The sequence below is a fragment of the Myotis myotis genome, unplaced genomic scaffold (genome assembly GCF_014108235.1).
Source record: "Myotis myotis isolate mMyoMyo1 unplaced genomic scaffold, mMyoMyo1.p scaffold_m19_p_3, whole genome shotgun sequence".
Classification (NCBI taxonomy): Eukaryota; Metazoa; Chordata; class Mammalia; order Chiroptera; family Vespertilionidae; genus Myotis; species Myotis myotis.
Genome location: NW_023416335.1, coordinates 439,276 through 460,091, shown reverse-complemented (window position 1 = coordinate 460,091; position 20,816 = coordinate 439,276). Strand labels below are relative to the sequence as shown.

Genomic DNA, 20,816 nt, shown 5'->3' with positions numbered 1-20,816 from the left:
CTCTCTCCTCCCCTTGGCAGTGGTCCCTGCGCCAATGATGGCCATAGCCCCATTCGCGAATACAGCCCTACTGTGCTTCCGGACGCGGCGTTGAATATTCCTGTAAATGTATCGCTTTCTGATAGCTCTGTGAATAAAGAAAATGACGCAGTTATGGTATAGTCAGTCATTAATGACTTCATCAGCTAATGGGGCGCCATCCGGGCGTGTGGATTCACCCCAAAGGCCTTGAACTTACAAGTCATCTAATCAGCGGTTCTCAACCTGTGGGTCGCGACCCCTTTCGCGGTCTAACGACCCTTTCACAGGGGTCGCCTAAGACCACCCTGCATATCAGATATTTACATAACGACACATAACGGAAATAACTTTATGGTTGGGTCACAAGAGGAACTGTATCTAAAGGGCCAGAAGGTTGAGAACCACGGCAATAGCCGCGCAACAAGAAGTGAAGCGGAGACGGGCTCCGTCTGCCCCGCCTGTGAACCCGGGAGCCGGGCGCCCTCAGCCTTTCTGCCTCCAGCGCAGCCACGCCGTCAGCACCCGGTTCCCAGGCCCCGTCTCCGCGCAGGAGCCGAGCGCGGGTCCCCCCACCGCCCACCGCCCACGGCCCCGAGGCCCCGCCCCCGGCTCTGGCGGGTCACGTGTCCTCAGCGAGGAAAACAGACTTTCACTTAAACTCTGTTCAGCCCCCCAGCACTCAGCATGGCCGGCCTCACAGCCCCACCGCGACTGGGAACCGCCAACACCGAACGCCACGTCGGGGGAAGCAGCCCTGGTGCCGGGGCCACGGAGACGCCCACTGGGTACCCACGCGCGGGGCCCGCACAGCGCCGGGCAAGAACGGCCCCCGGGAAACGGCCCGGGCGGGGCGGGGCGGGCGGCTCAGGCCCCGCCCCGGCCACGCCTCCTCCGGCCACGCCCACCCTCGCCAGCAACGTCGCCTCCGGCCCGCCTCTTCCTGGCCGAGGCCCCGCCCCTTGCGTCACATCCGGTGGACGCGGGGGCGGGGCGGTTTCCAGAGCGGAAGTCCCTGTACGGTGAGTGAGGTCCGTCGTGGGCGGTTTCCATCCGTCCTCCACGACCGGGACTGGGCTCCTTGTGCGTGTCACCGGCCCCCGCACGCACCCGTCCCTTCCGCGGGGAGCCCCACCGCCCCCAGAGGCCTGGGGCTCAGCGCTCGGGCGCCGCCTGGAGCCATTTCCGGCGCGGTGTCCGTTCCCCCGGGGATGTCATTTCTCGCCCTTCTGCCCCCTCGCCCCTCCGGCCGCCCCTGGACACCGCGCCGGCCCGGCCCTGGAGCTGCGGCGCCCCAGGCCCCCTTCGCGGTCGCCGCCTCCCGGGCCCTGTCCCCGGGCTGGGACGGGGGACGCTGCCCTGGCCTCCTGTGCTGTGCCCGCCGGGGAGCATGCGGGGTGCGTCCGCGCCCAGCGCCCCGGGAAGGGCGGAGGCCGCTGTGTTCCGCGCTGTGCGTGTCGCGGGGGTCGGTGTGGGGGTCGGGGAGAAGAGGGCGCCACCGAGGCCCCGGGGCGGGGAGGTGAGGGCTCCCAGAGGGAAGCCTGGCGGCGGCTCCGGAGGCTGCGGTGCTGTCGGTGCGTCCAGGGGTCTCGGGTCAGTGTCCGGTCAGGGCATAGCCCCAGCTGCGTCCAGGAAGCAGCCGAGCCGTGTTTCCCTCTCCCTCCCTCGCTCTAAATTCCGTGTAAGCCGTGCAGCGTGGCCCAGTGGCTGTGTCACCACGAACCGGGAGGTCACGGGTCGCCTCTGGGTCGGATTCTGGGTCAGGGCACGTGCCGGGGATGCGGGCTCCATCCCCAATCGGGGGCGCGCAGGAGGCAGTGGATCCCTGATGCTCTCATCATGTATGTTTCTCCCTCCCGCTCTTCCCTTCTCTCTGTAATCAATAAAGGTATTTTTTAAGATTTCAATTTTAAAAAGCATATCCTGCCCTAACCGGTTTGGCTCAGTGGATAGAGCATCAGCCTGTGGACTCAAGGGTCCCAGGTTCGATTCCGGTCAAGGGCATGTACCTCGGTTGTGGGCACATCCCCAGTAGGGGGTGTGCAGGCGGCAGCTGATCGATGTTTCTCTCTCATCGATGTTTCTAACTCTCTAACCCTCTCCCTTCCTCTCTAAAAAATCAAAATATATTTTTAAAAATTAAAAATAAATAAGCATATCCTCAGGTGAAGAATTAGTAAAATAAAAAAGGAAAAAGATTCTATTTATAGTAACATCAATGCAGAAATTGATTATTTGTTCTGGGAATTTTTAATATTTCAAAGCTGGTAGAGTTTTGTAGTTTTGGGGACATTACCTTAATGTGAACTGAAGAGACCATCCGACTCTGTACGGGCTACTTCTTGCTTGGTAGTGAAAATGCACATTCTAGCCGAAACCGGTTTGGCTCATTGGATAGAGCATCGGTCTGTGGACTGAAGGGTCCCAGGTTCGATTCCGGTCAAGGGCATGTACCTGGGTTGCGGGCACATCCACAGTGGGAGATGTGCAGGAGGCAGCTGATCAATGTTTCTCTCTCATCGATGTTTCTAACTCTATATCTCTCCCTTCCTCTCTGTGAAAAATCAATAAAATATATTGAAAAAAAGAAAATGCACATTCTAATCTAAACCGTAAAAATGCTTCCCTTGAATGTATAGTTATTCAGCGCAAGTGCTTACATTTGTGTAGAATCAGACCGATGCCTACAGCCTGAACCTGTGTTGGCAGAGTACCAGTCCTCTTACAGATAAAGAGCTGAATACATCCTCTTTCTGCTCATGCTCTACAGTCCTGCCCAGAACAGCCAGAATCCACAAAGTAGGGACGAGCCATGCAGGTGGCCTTCGGAGCTTTTAGAGGTGATAACAGAGTAAATGAGACAGTTTGTTTCCTTAATTTCATCAACTTGACTTATGCAATAAGAAGGAAATTAACTTCCTGACAGAGGTATTCTTGACAGATTTACTGGGTTTGTTCTCTGCATGAATCGGGTTTGTTAGATTATAGCACTGATGTGGTGATCAGCCCCGTTGAAAGAGAGCCCACCGCCAGAAGGCATATCTTCCAGAGAGGAAGGGGCTCTCAGCTGGGGTGCTGGGGCAGCGTCCTTGGTGAAGGTTGAGCTTCATGGATGTCCTGTCTGTTGGGCTCTGGTGAGTAATAGTGACAGTTTCACAAGAAGGGACAGACCTTTATTTTATGAATGAATTTTTGTGAAGGGAAGTGTTCATTTTGTTGGGAATTTATTGAGGGGATTCTTGGGAATTGCCATTCACACTGAGATTGAAGAAGTAATAATGTGTTGGGAAATTGTGTTTGTGAATTTGGGTGGGAATGAAGAATGATAATTGTGAACAGTGCAGAAATGATAGCAGTACTTAATAGTGTTTGTGATGTTCTGAGTGAGTATACAACATTTCAGACTTTAGATGTCTGGGAGAGACATTGAAAGGAATGTGGACTAGATAGAGTGATACTTAGGGGAGATAATATCCTGAGACATATTTCTATTAAAGTGCATGTTAGCTTGAAAGTGGAGGTGAGAGTGCAGAAATGGACCTCAGACATGAGCTTGGTCGCTTTAGTTTGGAAAAAGTAATGGAAGAAGCTGGGTAAAAGCGTGCATCAGTGGGAAGGGATGAAGGATTAGCGTGGAGCCTTGTAATCTTCCTGCAGTATTGTTTGAGTCCTTCTCAAGTGATGCGGAGTTGGGATGAGTATATTAGTTTCAGGCCATTCGTAGGCTGACATGTTATGGAACCTAGGGAAAAGTAAACTCAAAAGAAGTCATATTACACTTGTTATTTGGTTCCCAGTAAAAGCCTGAGGCATGTACGTTGCGTTTATTTATGCCGATGTCATTGGTGGTGATGTTAGTTAGCCAACTGGTGTGGGGGTATGAGCTTAAGGCAACCGCACCTTCAGCTTTTGGTTTGATTGTAAAGGTGGGAACAGTAGAGAAGGACCATAAGAGGAAATCAGTTCAGAGGAGGTTTTAGTTTGAAGATGCAAGAGATTTGATAGGTTTAAATGATGGGGGGGGGGGGGGGGGGTTGGGGAGGATGCACTGTGACAAGAGCGGGAAGTCGCTTGTAAAGGAAATAAACATTTTAGTAAATAATACAAGGTTCCTGACAAAACAGAATACAAATGGTTCCATTGGAGTCTAGATGGTTCTTCAGTGTAATAGGAGAGAAGGAGTAACTAAAGGGTATAAATGCAGGAAAATTTGTACATCTTATGGTGTTAAACCCAGGTAATTTGTCGACTTATATAAATCCACTTGGAAGGAAATACCTCATCTATTGAAAGTGAGGGGAGGGTGAGAATGTGTGAAATTAAAGGCATGGAGAGCGTTAGCAGTGTTTTGGGAGCATGGAAGATCGGTTAACTAACCAAGACGTCATTCTGAAGCCACTGTGAGAGGTGACTCCTGCTGTCAGGCAGCCCTGGAAAAGGCACTGTGTGGGGGTATTCTTCCACAGCTGTGGCGAACGGTCAGCAGGAATAGGAAATGATGTTGGTCTTACGGAAGACCTGTTGAAACGGGTAGCCGAGTTACACTGGGCAGTAGAAAGGAGAGTGGAGGCTGAAGTGTGGGAATTGGGGCAGTGCAGTGGTTCCTGTGTGGTACAGAATACCAGCATGGGGAGTAATTTTTTGTGAAAGAGCAAAAAGGAGAATGCATTGCAAAAATAGGATGGGTCCTCTGAATTTTCTTTTAATTCTCACAGAAGGATATGTGTTTATTGACTTTTAGAGAGAGAGGAATTGGGAGAAAAAGAGAGAGAGAACATTGATGGATTGCCTGCTGTATGCACCCCAACTGGGGATCAAACCTGCAGCCCACGTATATGCCCTGAACGGGAATTGAACTCACACTCTTTTATGGAATACGGGACAATGCTCCAACCAACTGAGCCACTCAGAGGGCATGGGCCTCTGGATTTTAATGTTGAAGGTACTGTTCCAGATGTGCTGTGTAACCCTTAAGGAATCTCTGCCTAAAAGGCAGGTGGAAGCAAATGCAAATTATATGTGTCCTTTTCTAACGTATGCTTATATGCATTGTATATGCTAGTATTTGTGTAATTTTTGTCACATTACTAAAGTTTTCTGAGCTTCTGATCATGTCATTTATTAACTTTATAAATAAACCATAATCAGCAGGGTTCCTTTGAAGAACAAATAAGCAAATGTATGTCAGTCTCTTTGCACAGGATCACATGTAATGAAGCTTTACTGTTACAAGTTACAAATGGGTGAGTTACACCTATTTCTGTTATGACTCATTACCATCACTTGTTTATGAAATACACATAATTAATGCTGTTTTAGGGGAGGGTTTATACTTTATAAATGCTGTCTCAGGCACACTGAAGTGAGATTGAGGAAACTTGCAGCTAATATGACTGGCAAAGGGCAGGAGCTCAGCTTCCACTGTTCTAAAATATCAGATGGAGCAACAGAATTTCCTATTAGAATGCTTTCACTCTGTATTTCCTAAGGCTACTGCCCTGTGAGGATCGTCGATCATGATGGTAGTTATGTAACCCCTGCCCTCACGCTATTATCTGATGCAGGGAATCTTCAAGGGTAAATTTCAAAGTAGATTCCATTGGCTCCACTAAATGAAATAAGTCAACCCATCAATGAATTGATGAACACTGTCATAAAATGTAATCTTAATTCTCTTGGTGCATAACTGAATTCCTGCAGAACAAAGCTAAAAGTCAGTGTTGAAGGATTGATATTTCTGGAAACCTCACTTGGAGAGGACAAAATGATTTAGGACAAAAGTATCTGGAGGGCCAAGGTCAGGAAGTAGGAATGGACTGAGGCACCAAAAGGCAGGTTAGAGTTGGAGAAACATTGCTGTGTGCAAACTAAGAATAATTAAACCTGAGAAATTTCCCAGTTGTTATTGGAGGTGGGACACCTGTGGCATGAGTCAGGGATCTCTGTGTTTTGGCCTCAAGAGGGAATTGGAAAATTCTGAACACCCTGAATTAATTCGCTTACCACACTCCTCTCTAAAGTAAAGGTGTTTGGGTCTTCTTTTGACCTGGTAGAGGAGAGCTCTCCCGCTGTTCTCTCAGCAGACACTGCTGTTTCTGCTGGTTGGGCTGGCGGCTACTTCCAGGTGAAGCTTTCGGGCTTCGTGACAGTTGGGTCTAGAAATTGTAGATAAAGAAGTTTCATGGCTTCTTTCTCCTCCCACAGCTTTGCCTCCTGTTGCTTGGACTGTGTGTCAGTGAAAACCCAGAAGACAGTTGACAGCTGTGCTAGTGACAATGGCATCAAGGGTGAGTTGGGAATTACTCTTTCTACTGAAATGCATCTCCATTGCCAGGAAGTGGGTATATTTCTCCTACAAGCATGGATTTTGTGAGTACACGCGAGACTTTTCACAGATCTGTTAATTTTCCCCGGTACTCTGGAATGTTCATGTTGGGTCAAGGACGCATTAACTGGCAATCTCTTTCCCATCATTACACTACGATATCCCAGCCTCTAGTAATGCTGTGTATTTATAGGAGCAATGAGAAAAGTTTCACTTTCTCATCTAATTCATGGCTTCGTTAGCAAAAAATGTTACACATTAATCATAAAGGGTGTCCCAAAATTCACCCAAGAAGTAATTTTGATGGAAAGCACAGATTTATAATTAAAAATTGTGAATTTTTTATTGATTCATAAAAGTATATAGTATAGGGTTATGTATGGAATAGCATATCGGGTAAATGGCCTCCACGGCGTTGCTGGCACATACGCACTCTTTTGTTATTGCCTGAGCAGCCGCATTTTCAAAGAAGAATGTTCTGCCGAAACCGGTTTGGCTCAGTGGATAGAGCGTCGGCCTGCGGACTGAAAGGTCCCAGGTTCGATTCCGGTCAAGGGCATGTACCTGGGTTGCGGGCACATCCCCAGTAGGAGATGTGCAGGAGGCGGCTGATTGATGTTTCTCTCCCATCAATGTTTCTAACTCTCTATCTCTCTCCCTTCCTCTCTGTAAAAAATCAATCAAATATATTAAAAAAAAACAAACAAACAAACAAAGAAGAATGTTCCGATGGTGCCTCCTGCCCAAAATCTGTACCAAACAGTGACACGTTGTGGATGCATTTGTTTCTCAACAATCACTCGTGGATTTTCTTAACCCCAAATGCGACAATTTTGTCGATTAATCAAGCCATCAAGATGAAAATGAGCCTCATCGAAATTCAGCCACATTTATGCAAAACGGTCATGGAAAATTTCAACAAAAGAGTGCGTATGTGCCAGCAAAGCCGTGGAGGCCATTTACCCGATATGCTATTCCATCCATAACCCTATACTGTATACTTTATGAATCAATAAAAAATTTACAATTTTTAATTATAAACCTGTGATTTCTATCAAAATTACTTCTTAAGTGAATTTTGGGACACCCTTTATGATTAACTGTAATGGCTTACGATTGAAGTGAATACAGGTGAGGAAGGAGCAAAACCTTATAGCTAGAAAGGGCGGCAGATGTTTCCACAGGTGAGTTTGGCCAGTCCACAGTTACAGGTGCTGACAGGCGTGCTGATTAGTATTGAAGGAAGATAAATAACGATTATGCCAAAAAAGGCAATGAGCAGTCAGTCATTTATTTTTTCCAATCTCAGCCCTCTTACAATTTTTGTAGAATATGTTTGTGCTTTTGAAATCTAAAAAGGAAAACCAAAATTCTCATTATTACCCATGCCTCAAGTTAGGAATTTTCTTCTTGTAATTTTCCCTTTCTTCAAATTTGGTTAAGTGGAGGCAATGCATAGGGGGTGTTGTTTCCTTAATTTGGGTTGTGATTCAGGAGGAGGAACATAGAAGGTAGAGTGAAACGTAGAGCCTCGTGGAAATTTCTGATGAAGTAAAGAGCCCAGAATAATCAAGTGCTTTCAGGTAAACTTTAGTAGCGAGACAAGATGGAGAAACAAAAGCGGCGATGACAACCGGTAATTGGAGGTCCCAGAAAAATTGAGAAACGGGGCCTCGGACCATAGGAAGAATCAGGGTACTCCTGGCCTTCAGCACGGACGTCTCAGGGTCTCTGGCTCATGCTGCTGAGCCGTTATCTGTAGGCTGTGTCACCAGCACCTGAGCCGTGTGGAGACAAAGGCTGCGCCTGCTGATCCCAAGTCCTGTGTGAATCCTGTTCAGTTTTGCAGAATTCCGGGCATTGCCTCAGTTTACTCTGTCATTCATTGAATAATAAACATGGAGCTTTTTTTAATGTTGTTTGCTACATAGTTACCACTTTACACCTGCTCATTGGATCTTAAAAAAGATTATAACTACCATTACACCAGTTCCTTGGTGATCAAACGGAGCTGATAACGGAGAATAATCTGCACATAGTCATGGTAAAAAGCGGCAAATAATGGACACTGTATTTCTTCTGGTGAGTTTGTAGGTTTCCTTGAGATTGGAGAAGTGTTTTAATTATAAATTTCCAAGTGCAAATTTTGTAATCATGACTTGGAGTCATAATTACAAGTTTACTGGTATATCTCCAGGTTATATTACACCACACCTCATGTTATACTTCTTTACAGTGAAGTTTTACATATTTACTGTGGGTATATCTGAAAGTCAGATGTCCAGGTCAGCAATGAGAATGATGTGGCTGGACCCAAAATACTGTTTGAACTTTCTATACGCTCAGCTGCCACTTTCTTAGTGCCGTGACCTACCGGGACCATCCTCCCCTAGCGATTGGCAGTCCTGGCACCGTCTGAAGCAACATCCCTGATGTTTTAGGAAGCCGTGTCCTTCGAGGATGTAGCTGTAGACTTCACCCAGGAAGAGTGGGCCCTGCTGGACACACCCCAGAGAAAACTGTTCACAGAGGTGATGCTGGAGAGCATCAGTCACCTGGTCTCGATTGGTGAGTCTCTTCATATGCACTGTGCATGTATGTATTTATTCAGTCTACACGCATGCCAAAAAGCTTTCCCATTTCTTATTCCAAACTTTGTCTTGATCTTTCATAAGTTTTCCAACTACCTTACAGTCAGTAATCTTCTTTACTTTTTACTTTTATTCAGCTTGTAATCCCGGTAGAATATAATCTTCCTGACATAATTTCATGTCTCCCTTGCTACTCAATATCCAACTCTCACACAGTGGTGGGAACTCACATTTATTTTTTAAATACTCACCAGAGGATATTTTTCCCATTGATTTTTAGAGGTAGTAGAAGGGGATGGAGGAAGGGGAGGGGAGAGAGAGACTCATTAAATGGCAAATGAGTCTCACATCAATGTGAGAGAATGTCGATTGTTTGCCTCTCTCACGTGCCCCAATCAGGGCCTGGGATTGAATCTGCAGCTGAGGTACATGCCCTTGATGTGGATTCCTTTGGTCTGAGGGCCAGTGCTCCAACCACTGAGCAAACTGGCCAGGGCAGAAACTCACTGTTTCTGAATGTGTAAGTAAATGTATTATTTAAAATATATAAATGTTTATTTTGCTGCAGGTACTGTTAGATCAGAACAAAGTATTAAAAATAACAAGACACTGTTTTCCACATAGAACTTAGATTTTTTTTCTGGTAGAAGTTGCATTTGGCCATAATAGTCAAGCATTGTGAAAACTTATATTTTCTCACTGAATGAAAATATTCATGATTCTACAGTCTGTCTTTGAACTTGGGCATGGGCATCAGCCCATGTCCTTAATATGTCTTTAATATCTCCTGGGACAAGTTTAAGAGATGTCATTGGCTGACTACCCATGTTACTTTCAGTATACTCTTTCCTGGGCTGATTTTCAGAGGTTATCTTACTTTTCTCATTTAGTTGACCCTGTTTTGATCACCATATACTGTTGTCAGCACAGAACTCAAAATCTATGTATCATTTACATACAAACAGGCAGTCAGCTCTACAAATCATACGTGATTTCCCATTTCAAGGAGGGAGAGCCACTTTCAAGAGAAGGGATTGGTGTTCTGCAAGGCCCGAGTCCAGGTGAGCACCAGAGGCTGTGCTTCAGGAAGAGAAAGAGCCTTGTCAGTAAGTAAGTGGGCTCTAAGGATGACTAGTGGAGATAACTGAGGTTAGTGATGTTTTGTAAAACGTAGGGGACAAATTCTTGAGAGGTCATTATATTTTGCAGGTAGCAACTTCTCTTCAAGTGTCTCTCATTATCTTTAACTTTAGGGAACATCATATTCATGTACTTAGAGGAGTTCTCTATTTACATCCCCCCCCCCCCCGGATCTCCATAGCTGGAGTTGAGCCCTATAACTCCATCTCGGCACCCCCACCACCCTGGAGCACTCTGATCGTGCCTTCGTGGTTGACAGCAAGGCCATCTATGATATCTATGGGAGAAACCTCGATATTGTGCACCCAACCGACACTAACCTTAACCACCTTATTAGCCAGATTGTGTCTTCCATCATGGCTTCCCTTGAGTTTGAGGAGGCATTGAAAGTTGATCTTACAGAATTCCAGACAGACCTTGTGCCACAACCCCAATCCTCTTTCCTCTGACCACATAGGCCCCTGTCGTCTCTGCTGAGAAAGCCTGCTATGAGCAGCTTATTGCAGTGGAGATTACCAATGTGTGCTTTGAGCCAGTCAACTAGATGGTGAAATCTGACTCTTCCTTAGTAAATGCTAAGCTTACTGCCTTTTCTGATTTGGTGACGTAGTTCCCAAAGATGTTAGTGCTGCCATTCCCACCATCAAGACCAAGCATACCATCACCTCTGTGGATTGCTACCCCACTGGTTTCTGAGGTTGCATTAATTAGCAACCTACCACTGTGATGCCTGGTGGAAATCTGGCCAAAATTCAGTGAGATACGTGCATGCTGAGCAATGCCACAAACCACCACAGCCGTTGCTGAGGTGTGGGCTCTCCTGGACCACAGTTTGACCTGTTGTATGCCAAGCATGCCTGTGTTCACTGGCATGTGGGTCATGGAGTGGAGGAAGGAGAGTTTTCTGAGGCCCATGAGGACGTGGCTATCCTTGATAAGGACTGTGAGGAGGTTGGAGGATATAGTGCTGAGGACGAGAATAAGGAGAATAGTATTAACTTGTCTGCTGTCGTTTTATACTCCATTGTCTTGGGACTGTCTTATTTTGTGAAACCGTCCATTGTGTCTGACTTATCAATAAAAGTGATGTGTTTATGTGTTTTTTTAATTCACAAAATGTCCTTTTCATGGACCTGTTCTATGAATATGTCCCTCTCTTTTCCTCCCCAACTTGCCATCTTCATTTTATTTTTCTCATATTGTAGTCCAGAAAATGTCAGTTGATGTCTGTAATGTGTTTTTCCTTAGAGTATTCCTTACTTTGATGTGCCTTCCCATTTATGTGTTAATATTTAAAACAAATGGGCTGTGGGTCTCTTCAACACTTTAATCTCCCTAATAATTCTCTCCCCCCCCCCCCCCCCAGTCATTTCAGAAAGGAGAGATGATTTTAAAAAACAAGAAATATTATCCACTCAACATTTTCACAAGAAGGACACATCCCTGATCAGTGCAGTGGTAAGCTTTATCGGTGTAAACCTGTTCTTCCAAATAAAGAACTGGAAATTAAATAAGTTATGAGTTTGGCTTAATTACCTAATTAAAATTGGGATCAAGGGCTCTCACAGCAGAAAGTTTTGTTAGTTGGGTTTTAGGAAAGAACTTAAACTGAAGTCAGAACCATAACCTGAGGTCTTATTAAGAGACAATTGTGCCCTAGCCAGTTTTGCTCAGTGGGTAGAGCATTGGTCTGTGGACCAACCAAGGGTCCTGGGTTCTATTCCAGTGATGGGCACGTACCTCAGTTTCAGGCTCCTCCCTGGCTTGGTCAGGGCATGTGCAGGAGGCAACCAATTGATGTGTTTCTCTGACATCAATATTTCTCTCTGTCTTTTCCTTCTCCCACTCTGTCTAAAAATCAATGGAAAAGTATTCTTGGGTGAGGATTAAAAAAAAGAGAGACAATTGTATAATTCTGGCTCATATACTCAGTCTTTGAAGCAGAATGTATAAAAATTAATCAGATATCTCTGCAGTTGGGATGCCACAAAAGAAAATCTTTATGCACGTGATTATATAACTAATAGGAACAATTTTGAATGGAGTCTACTGGTATCACTGAATGATTACTCTAAAACTTATATGTAGAGAAATGAATGAAGGAATGAATAAATATGGATAAACCTTTAACAGTCTCATTTCCTTTCAAAAAGCAGAGATTTTACACTCAAGAAGAGCCTTTTGAATGTAATGATTTGGGAGAAAAGTGGACTAAAATCTTAACATTGACTCGGTGCATGATACCTCACATGGGAAAGAAACCCCATATCATACAAGAATTTAGAAAAGTGATCAATTACTTTAATCAACATAAACAAATTGATGCTAGAAATAAATTGTTTGAATGTCAACGTGGGAATGCTTTGTTTCAACTCTCAGCCATTAGACAACACAGTAATACTCAAAATGGAGAGAAGTCATTTGAATGTCATGTATGTGGGAAATCCTTTGGTAACAGTTCTAACTGTAGACGACATGAGATTATTCACACTGGAGTGAAACCACATGGATGTCATCTATGTGGAAAGGCCTTCACTCATTGTTCTGACCTAAGAAAACATGAAAGAATTCACTTTGGAGAGAAACCATATGGATGTCATCTGTGTGGGAAAGCCTTCAGTAAAAGTTATAACCTTAGCCGACATGAGATGATTCACACTCGAAAGAAACCACATGAGTGCCATCTATGTGGGAAGACCTTTACTCAGTATTCTGACCTTACAAAACATGAAAGAACTCACTTTGCAGAGAAACCATATGGATGTCATCTATGTGGGAAGACATTCAGTAAGCTGCCTTACCTTAGACAACATGAGAGAACTCACAATGGAGAGAAACCACATGAATGTCATCTATGTGGGAAGGCCTTTACTCATTGTTCTCACCTTAGAAAACATGAGAGAACTCACACTGGAGAGAAACCTTATGAATGTCATCTGTGTGGAAAAGCCTTTACTGATTCTTCTGTCCTGAAACGACATGAGAGAACTCATACTGGAGAGAAGCCATATGAGTGTCATATATGTTGGAAAGCCTTCACTGATTCTTCTGTTCTTAAACGACATGCGAGAACTCACACTGGAGAGAAGCCATATGAGTGTCACCTCTGTGGGAAAGCCTTCAATCACTCTTCTGTCCTTAGACGACATGAGAGAACTCACACTGGCGAGAAACCATATCAATGCAATATATGTGGGAAAGCCTTCAACAGAAGCTATAACTTTGGACTGCATAAGAGAGTTCACACTGGAGAGAAACCATACAAATGTTATCTATGTGAAAAAGCCTTCAGTAAATATTTTAACCTTAGACAGCATGAGAAAACTCACACTGTAAAGGTTATAAATGTGGAAGATTCACTACCCGTTGATTCAGACTCTAAACACCCTTGAGGGACTCACATGTTGGGGGAAAAAGCAGTTTGTAATCCGTGTGGAAGAGCCTTTATTCATCCTTATTTCATTCAATTGAAGTTAAATAAATATGGGGAGAATCCATATGTATGGCAGCCACTTGACAAATTCTGTACACAGTGGGCTGACTTAGAGAAAAACTTAAAGCAGTGAATGTGTTGGGATCTTTATTACACAGTTCTGTTTTAAAAAATGCCCTGGTGGATGGAGTTAGAGGGGCATGGTGCCAGCAGTGTGGCAGGGGGTGAGCTGGCAGAGTGGGAGACTGCAGTGGGGCAAGGGCTGGGGAACTGTTGTGAGGAGGTGGGGGCCTGCAGGTCCTCAGTACAGCAGGATCTGGACTCCTGCCTGGACCAGGGGGCACTGCTGGCTAGAGCCACTGTCACCACCCACATGGTGGCAGGGATTTCAGAGCACTGTGATGTACCCCATCAGCTGCATCACTGAGTGACTTGGACTGGCTCTGAGTCTGACCTGGGGCTGACCTGACCCCTGGTCCCTGTCCTCAGTCAGGATTCAGTCTGAGAGCTGGAGACCACATGAGTTCCTTCCTGGCTCGTGCCACCACCACGCAATTTGAATGATACTCCATGCCAGCAAGGTCTGGGCTGGAAGTTGATCTACATCAGGATCCAGAGCCCATTTCTAAACATCAGTGAGATCTTAAGACTCTGGTATGGGAATCTATTAGACCAAGTACTTGATCTGAGCTGGAATTAAACAGGAATAGGGTGGGATGGGATGAGAATAAGTAAGTACTATCTTGATTAAGGTGAAGCCAACTGGCATGAAGCAGACCCTTAGTGGCCTGAGATGGTCTCTGAGCAAGTGCTTTTATAAGCTTCTTGCTGTGTTTTGCCTTTAGAGTGATGAGGCAGGAACCAGAATCTGGGGTTTCTCAGCTAGACAGAAGATTTAGTTCATCTAACCCAGTGGTCAGCAAACTCATTAGTCAACAGAGCCAAATCTCAAAAGTATAACGACTGAAATTTCTTTTGAGAGCCAAATTTTTTAAACTTAAACTATATTGGTAGGTACATTGTTATTAACTTTTTTTTTAATTTTTAATTAAATCTTTTTTTTAATTAAATCTTTATTGTTCAGATTATTACATTTGTTCCTCTTTTTTCCCCCCATAACTCCCCTCCTCCCAGTTCCCACCCCACCCTCCGCCCTCACTCCCCACCCACTGTCCTCATCCATAGGTGTACAATTTTTGTCCAGTCTCTTCCCGCATCTCCCACACCCCTTTCCCCCCCAAGAATAGTCAGTCCATTCCCTTTCTATGTCCCTGATTCTATTATGATCACCAGATTATTTATTCACTTGATTCTTAGATTCACTTGTTGATAGATGCATGTTTGTTGTTCATAATTTGTATCTTTACCTTTTTCTTCTTCTTCCTCTTCTTAAAGGGTACCTTTCAGCATTTCATATAATCCTGGTTTGGTGGTGATGAACTCCTTTAGCTTTTCCTTATCTGTGAAGCTCTTTATCTGACCTTCAGTTCTGAATGATAGCTTTGCTGGATAAAGTAATCTTGGTTGTAGGTTCTTGGTATTCATCACTTTGAATATTTCTTGCCATTCCCTTCTGGCCTGCAAAGTTTCTGTTGAGAAATCAGCTGACAGTCGTATGGGTATTCCCTTGTAGGTAACTGGGTTTCTTTCTCTTGCTGCTTTTAAGATTCTCTCTTTGTCTTTTGCTCTTGGCATTTTAATTATGATGTGTCTTGGTGTGGTTCTCTTTGGATTCCTTTTGTTTGGGGTTCTCTGCGCTTCCTGGACCTGTAAGTCTATTTCTTTCACCAGGTGGGGGAAGTTTTCTGTCATTACTTCTTTAAATAGGTTTTCAATATCTTGCTCTCTCTCATCTTCTGGCACCCCTGTAATTCTGATGTTGGTACGCTTGAAGCTGTCCCAGAGGCTCCTTACACTATCTTCGTATTTTCGGATTCTTTTTTCATTTTGCTTTTCTGGTTGGGTGTTTTTTGCTTCTTCGCATTTCGAATCTTTGCCTTGATTCTTGCGCTCCTCTGGTCTGCTGTTGGGAGTCTGTATAGTATTCGTTATTTCAGTCTGTGTATGCTTAATTTCTAGTTGGTTCTTTATCATAACATCAAGGGTCTCATTGGATTTCTTGAGGATCTCACTACATTTATTGGTGGCTTCTAGACAGTTCTTAAGAGACCTTAAAAGTGTGGTTCTGAACTCAATATCCTCCATTGACAGTTTTGTCCTGTTTCTTTGTCTCCGCATTTTTTATGCTTTCTTGGTGCACCCCCTAGTGGTCTTTGTGCGCAGTCTTGTTGTAGTTAAGCCTTGATTGTTGTCAGTAATACCAGGCATGATTTGACCTCCAGGCTAACTGGCTATGAGAGTCCGTTGTGTCTGCAGTGGGAGAGCTTCTGTGCTGGATCTCTAGGGCGGTGCTAATCTAGCGTTTGCCTGAGGCTATCCAGCAAATGGATCTGCACAGGGCTTGGGCGGGGCAGGTCCCCAGGGATGTACCGGGCGGGCCGGAGCAAGCAGTTATGGCTGCTCTCAGTTCTGTCCCTAGGGGCTCTGCCTCACAGAGTCCCAGCAACCGCTGCAAACCTCGGAGAGAAAGCTGCCTTCAAGTTCCGACCGAAGCCAGACAGTCCCGCTTCTCCCGTTTGAGTCTGGGTCCCTAGAGACTCGCCCGGATCTGGAGCTCAGAGTCTGAAACTCCCTCCTGATTGAAAACAACAACCGCGCCCTCCGCCTCCGGCCCGCTCTGCGTACACTCCGCACCTTAGTATTTCACTTCAGCACTGCGCCTCCTCTGATTCTGGGTATGATATTCTCTTTCCTCCTAGTTGTAGAATTTCCACTCAGGCAGCCTTCCTGTGGTTCTGAATGATGTCCGTTCCGTCTTTTAGTTGTTTTTTGAAGTGGTTGTTCGAGGCAGCAATCTTGGTTTCTCCTCCATTGTTATTAACTTAATTAGGGTACTCCTGCGCTTAGGAAGAGCCTAAGAGGCTCAACGGGGCCAAAGAGCCGCATGTGGCTCACGAGCCGCAGTTTGCTGACCACAGATCTAACCCATGAATGAATGGAGGAATCAGATCAGAGGAAGTCTATGAATGTAATCAGTGCAGGAATGCCTCTGTTTATCATTTATCCTTTACACAAATTAGCAAACTGCCGAGGAGAAAAATTCTAGCTCTGTAACCATTGTGCACTATTCTACTTAGCACCAGTCTTGGTGTACACAAAAAAAATGTAATGTCAGTTAACTGCTAAAACAAGAAATAAATGGAAAAAAATCCAGTAGCGGGAGGGCAAAGCCTCTTTAAGATTAGCAGATAATCTGGAAAATTCTATGGAAAGTGGTAAGACGTTACTTATTAATCAGCATTTGTAAAGCAGGTGAGGATTTACATTATTGAATACTCAGTGTAACAAATGATGGAATCTTCAGTGACTTCTCATTGCTTAGCACTGGTTATCTCACTGAGAAAGGGGATAAACTTTTAGATGGATTTCACATTAGAAATTTTAGACTGGCTAAAATTATTGGACCATTAAACAAACAATTCAGCAAAATATCCAGAATTTTACCAAAGACTTCTTCCTGAAAACATAAGATAAAATTCACAATTGTTAAACACTCTGGGAGTGTAGAATGCACAATTTTGGTAGAAATAATATGGTCAAACTAAAATGATTAGTACTGAAAAAATGCAAGTATTGGTGGTAAAAATTAGGTTGGTTAAATTCGTTTGCTTACACTGGTATTGCTGGAAGCCGGTCCATCCTTGCTGCTTGACACAGTCGCTGCAGGAAAGAAACATCTACACAGCATATGTTTCAAGGGACCTGGTGTATATAGCATACTGTTCTTAATATGTTTGCTCCCCTTAGCGCTGTGTGTTTTAACCAAGGTCACCTCTCCAAGAAAGGTTGTTTCCCCAGGTAGGGATTTTTCCCTGAAGTCAGGGAGGGGATGCCTCTCCTAGAAAGGTTGTTTCCCCAGGTAGGAATTTTTCCCTGAAGTCAGGGAGGGGATGAAACTCCTTAACTAAGTGCCAGGCGGGCAGTTAATCACTACAAACAATCATGCTTAAGCTACATAATCTTTACTCCCTGGAATGGAGATAAGAAACACCCTAACCTTTGTAATAGAAATTGACAGGATTAAAATCAACTGGGATAAATACGGATGTAACAAGACAATAAACAGCAGAACTTCACTGGAGATCCAGACCAGAACTTGGCTGGAGATCCTGGCTAGGCTGCTGATCAACTGAACACTGTCTCCGTGTCCTTCCTTCTTCGCCGACTCCATCCACACCTTTGGGGACCCCTGGACCTGCTGGGGTTGGACTCCGGCATGGTATAAACACATGTATTTGGGTGAGTTATAAAATATTAAACGTGAGTTAAAATATAGAGGATACAAAGCCATATTCTGACTGTATTATTAATGTCATATGTATTGAAATTTTAAATGAAAGAATGATTTACCTCTATTTTTACATATAAAATGTTTAAATCAGAATTTTGACACCCTAGCCACTTAGTCTCAGTGGAGAGAGTGTCAGCCTGTGGACCCTTTGTCCTGGGTTCGATTCCAGTCAAGGGCACACTTGAGTTGCAGGTTTCTCCCCTGCCGGGGCACTGGTCAGGGCTCATGCAGGAGGCAACCAATCCATGTGTTTCTCCCACATCAATGTTTCTCTCTGTCTTTCCTTCTCGCTCCCACTCTCCCTAAAAATGGCAAAATATCTTGGGGGGAGGATTAATTTTTTTTTTAAAGAATTTTGACGATAATAATGACATAAAAATTCTCCACAGTGAAAAACATGGAATCACATTATAACTTTGATGGTTTCTCATAGGAACCTGCTTTAATTATCTGCACTTACCTAATTTTTTGTGGATGCAATTGTATCAGACAACCACATGTAGGTCCTTTGTCATGACCTGTCTCTCTTACCATATGGTACTGCTGGCCCTGATGGAAATCACACCTTTTGTTCCTCTGCCTCGTATTTCTCCCTTACTGCTGAAGTGTGAAAAGCCCGGTGTCAAAGCTCACATAGGCATAGCCAGGCTCTCCTTTAATGCTTTCAGGGGGCATGTGGTTCTTATGTGATCTACATAGAGGTGTTTCCTTAGTGTGTGTGTGACTTGGAGGGTATAGGCCTTTATGGCCTCTGTGAAAGTAAGTGTTCACTATGGAAGGTCCACAGGTGATTGAACATTGTTGCTTTACATGTCGTCGTTTGGACTGTGTGTTAAGGTTTGACTGTGTTGAAAGGGTTGTGTGATAAGTGTTGGCTCAGTGTGTGTTGTCATTACCTTTCAGAGGGTGTGTGAGGTGAGAAGCATTGTCTACCTGGCATCAGTCAACAGTCATCACCCTTGGAGCACCTGTGGAGTCTCGCCCGTGGGCCCTGCCAGGATTAGAAGCGGGAGGGGCCAGGTAATCCAGGGTCTAAGTGGTTCTGAGGTTAGGGACCTGTGGATATCAGTGATTGTGGCACTGACTGGGGCTAAAGATTAGGGACTGAGTCACAAAGATCTATGGTAGAAAGCCTGGTAAGTTTGTCAATTGAAGATGCTAAGTTCTCCACCAGTGGGGAGAACTAAAGCCACTTTGAAGCAACAATCCCAAGGCAAACATGGGAGAAATGAGGGGCAGACCCAGAAATGCCTGGAGTAGGTCAGAGGAGGCATAAGCCTACTCATTCTGACCACACCTTTCAGGGTCCCACCCTACCAGGCCCTAATCTACTAGGCTGAAGCCCCACCCTGCTTCTACTCATTTCAGGGTGAGGCCCCTCTCTGGCCACACCCTTTCTGACTCAGGCTTGTCTGCTGCCAAGCAAAGTGGAAAAAGCAGGGGGGCTCTCTTTGCCCATGGTGAAGAGTAAGAAGATTGAATGTTGCTAATGTCTCATTATCTCTGCAAAGATTGGGTTGTCAACCAAGTGACATCAGATTCTATTTCACGAAATGATTGATCAGTTCAATGACTTTCTCAATTTGGCAGATCAACACCCATTGTGCATATTTACCCCTTAAACCCCCTGCATCAGATTGTAGAATTGTAGAAGTTAATGGGAAATAAAAAGTAGATATTAATAGAGTTTATATATTTTAAGTTACTGTTTTGGTAGAAAACAGCATTGATAAGCCTTGTACAATGGCAGTCGGTGAAAGTAGCTGACCTCTGGTGTAATGGAGGACTCACCAGACGCCAAATGGCAACATGGCCAACTACACCCTGATACACATTCCACAGGGAAGGAGCTCTGGTCTCTTCTCCCAAAGGCTGCACACTCCAGCTCTTTTTGGATAAAGAGACATAAGGGAAAACCTAGTCACAGATGAATTTCATAGACTCACCCTAATCACACAAGCATTAAACCTAGTGCAGCAGTTCTCAACCTGTGGGTTGCGACCCCTTTGGCGGTCGAACGACCCTTTCACAGGGGTTGCCTAAGGCCATCCTGCATATCAGATATTTACATTACGATTCATAACAGCAGCACTACAGTTATGATGTAGCAACGAAACTAATTTTATGGTTGGGTCACAATGTGAGGAACTATTTAAAGGGCCAGAATGTTGAGAACCACTGATAGTGCCTTCCCTGGGACACCCCCAGCCTTCATCTTGATTGGATTCAGCAAACAAAAAGTTAAACATCTGATTAAACAATGGAGAACAAGGCCATTTTCAAGGATAATTTGAAAATATTCTTCCTTTATACATGTTTGTTATTTCCGTTCACTTTTAGGAAACATACTTTTTTAAAGAATATATTGATTTCAGAAAGGGAGAGAGAAACATCAATGAGAATCATTGATCTGCTGTCTCCTGCATGCCACCCCACTGGGGTTCAAGACCACAACCCAGGCATGTGCCCTGACCAGGAATTGAACCATGACCTCCTGGTTCATAGGTAGACCCTCAACCACTGAGCCACACCGACTGGGCCAGGAAACATACCCTTTAATGAAATACTGATCTAAATGCCAGCAACTTGAGATAGGAATTTGGGTGGTTGAGATTTTTTTCATTTAGAAAACATCTTATTCCTAATCTTTAACACACACCGTACAAACATATAGAGCTTCTGTAACATCACACAATTCCTGGGTACAGGAACAATAAGACGGAATTTTTAATGACTTTTTATTGATTTTCAGAGAGAGAGAGAGAGATACATCTAGATCTTTTAAGGAAACCTTTATGCCTCATCCTAATTTCTAATCCCTGGCTAGCCTCAGTGGCAAAAGATGAAAGTCTCTAAAGATGGTGATTCACGGGAAATCACACCAGCGCTCCTGGCGCA

At 44.6% G+C, this 20,816-nt stretch overlaps 1 protein-coding gene across 12 annotated transcripts; it reads left to right on the top strand.

Moving 5' to 3' along the window:
• The first annotated feature begins 951 nt into the window (after positions 1 to 951).
• Positions 952 to 19,582, top strand: ZNF596 (zinc finger protein 596). 12 transcript variants are annotated; one of them, XM_036300430.1, is made up of 7 exons: positions 953 to 1,040; positions 5,220 to 5,261; positions 6,223 to 6,305; positions 8,785 to 8,911; positions 9,900 to 10,040; positions 11,441 to 11,532; positions 12,228 to 13,571. In XM_036300430.1, exons 3-7 carry the CDS (start codon positions 6,294 to 6,296, stop codon positions 13,464 to 13,466), a joined length of 1,611 nt encoding a protein of 536 aa, XP_036156323.1. In that variant the 5' UTR covers positions 953 to 1,040; positions 5,220 to 5,261; positions 6,223 to 6,293; the 3' UTR covers positions 13,467 to 13,571. The 12 variants fall into 12 exon arrangements, with proteins under 12 accessions (XP_036156324.1, XP_036156323.1, XP_036156325.1 ...); XM_036300431.1 differs by lacking the exon at positions 5,220 to 5,261 and having other exon boundaries at positions 952 to 1,040; XM_036300432.1 differs by lacking the exon at positions 5,220 to 5,261 and having other exon boundaries at positions 1,000 to 1,049.
• Positions 19,583 to 20,816: the final 1,234 nt, after the last annotated feature.

Bases quoted from the DNA above. Each gene is read 5' to 3' on its own strand.
- ZNF596 (XM_036300431.1), top strand. The intron at 8,912-9,899 runs GTGAGTCTCTTC...ACATACAAACAG, and splicing joins CAGTCACCTGGTCTCGATTG to GCAGTCAGCTCTACAAATCA. The intron at 10,041-11,440 runs GTAAGTAAGTGG...CCCCCCCCCCAG, and splicing joins GAAGAGAAAGAGCCTTGTCA to TCATTTCAGAAAGGAGAGAT.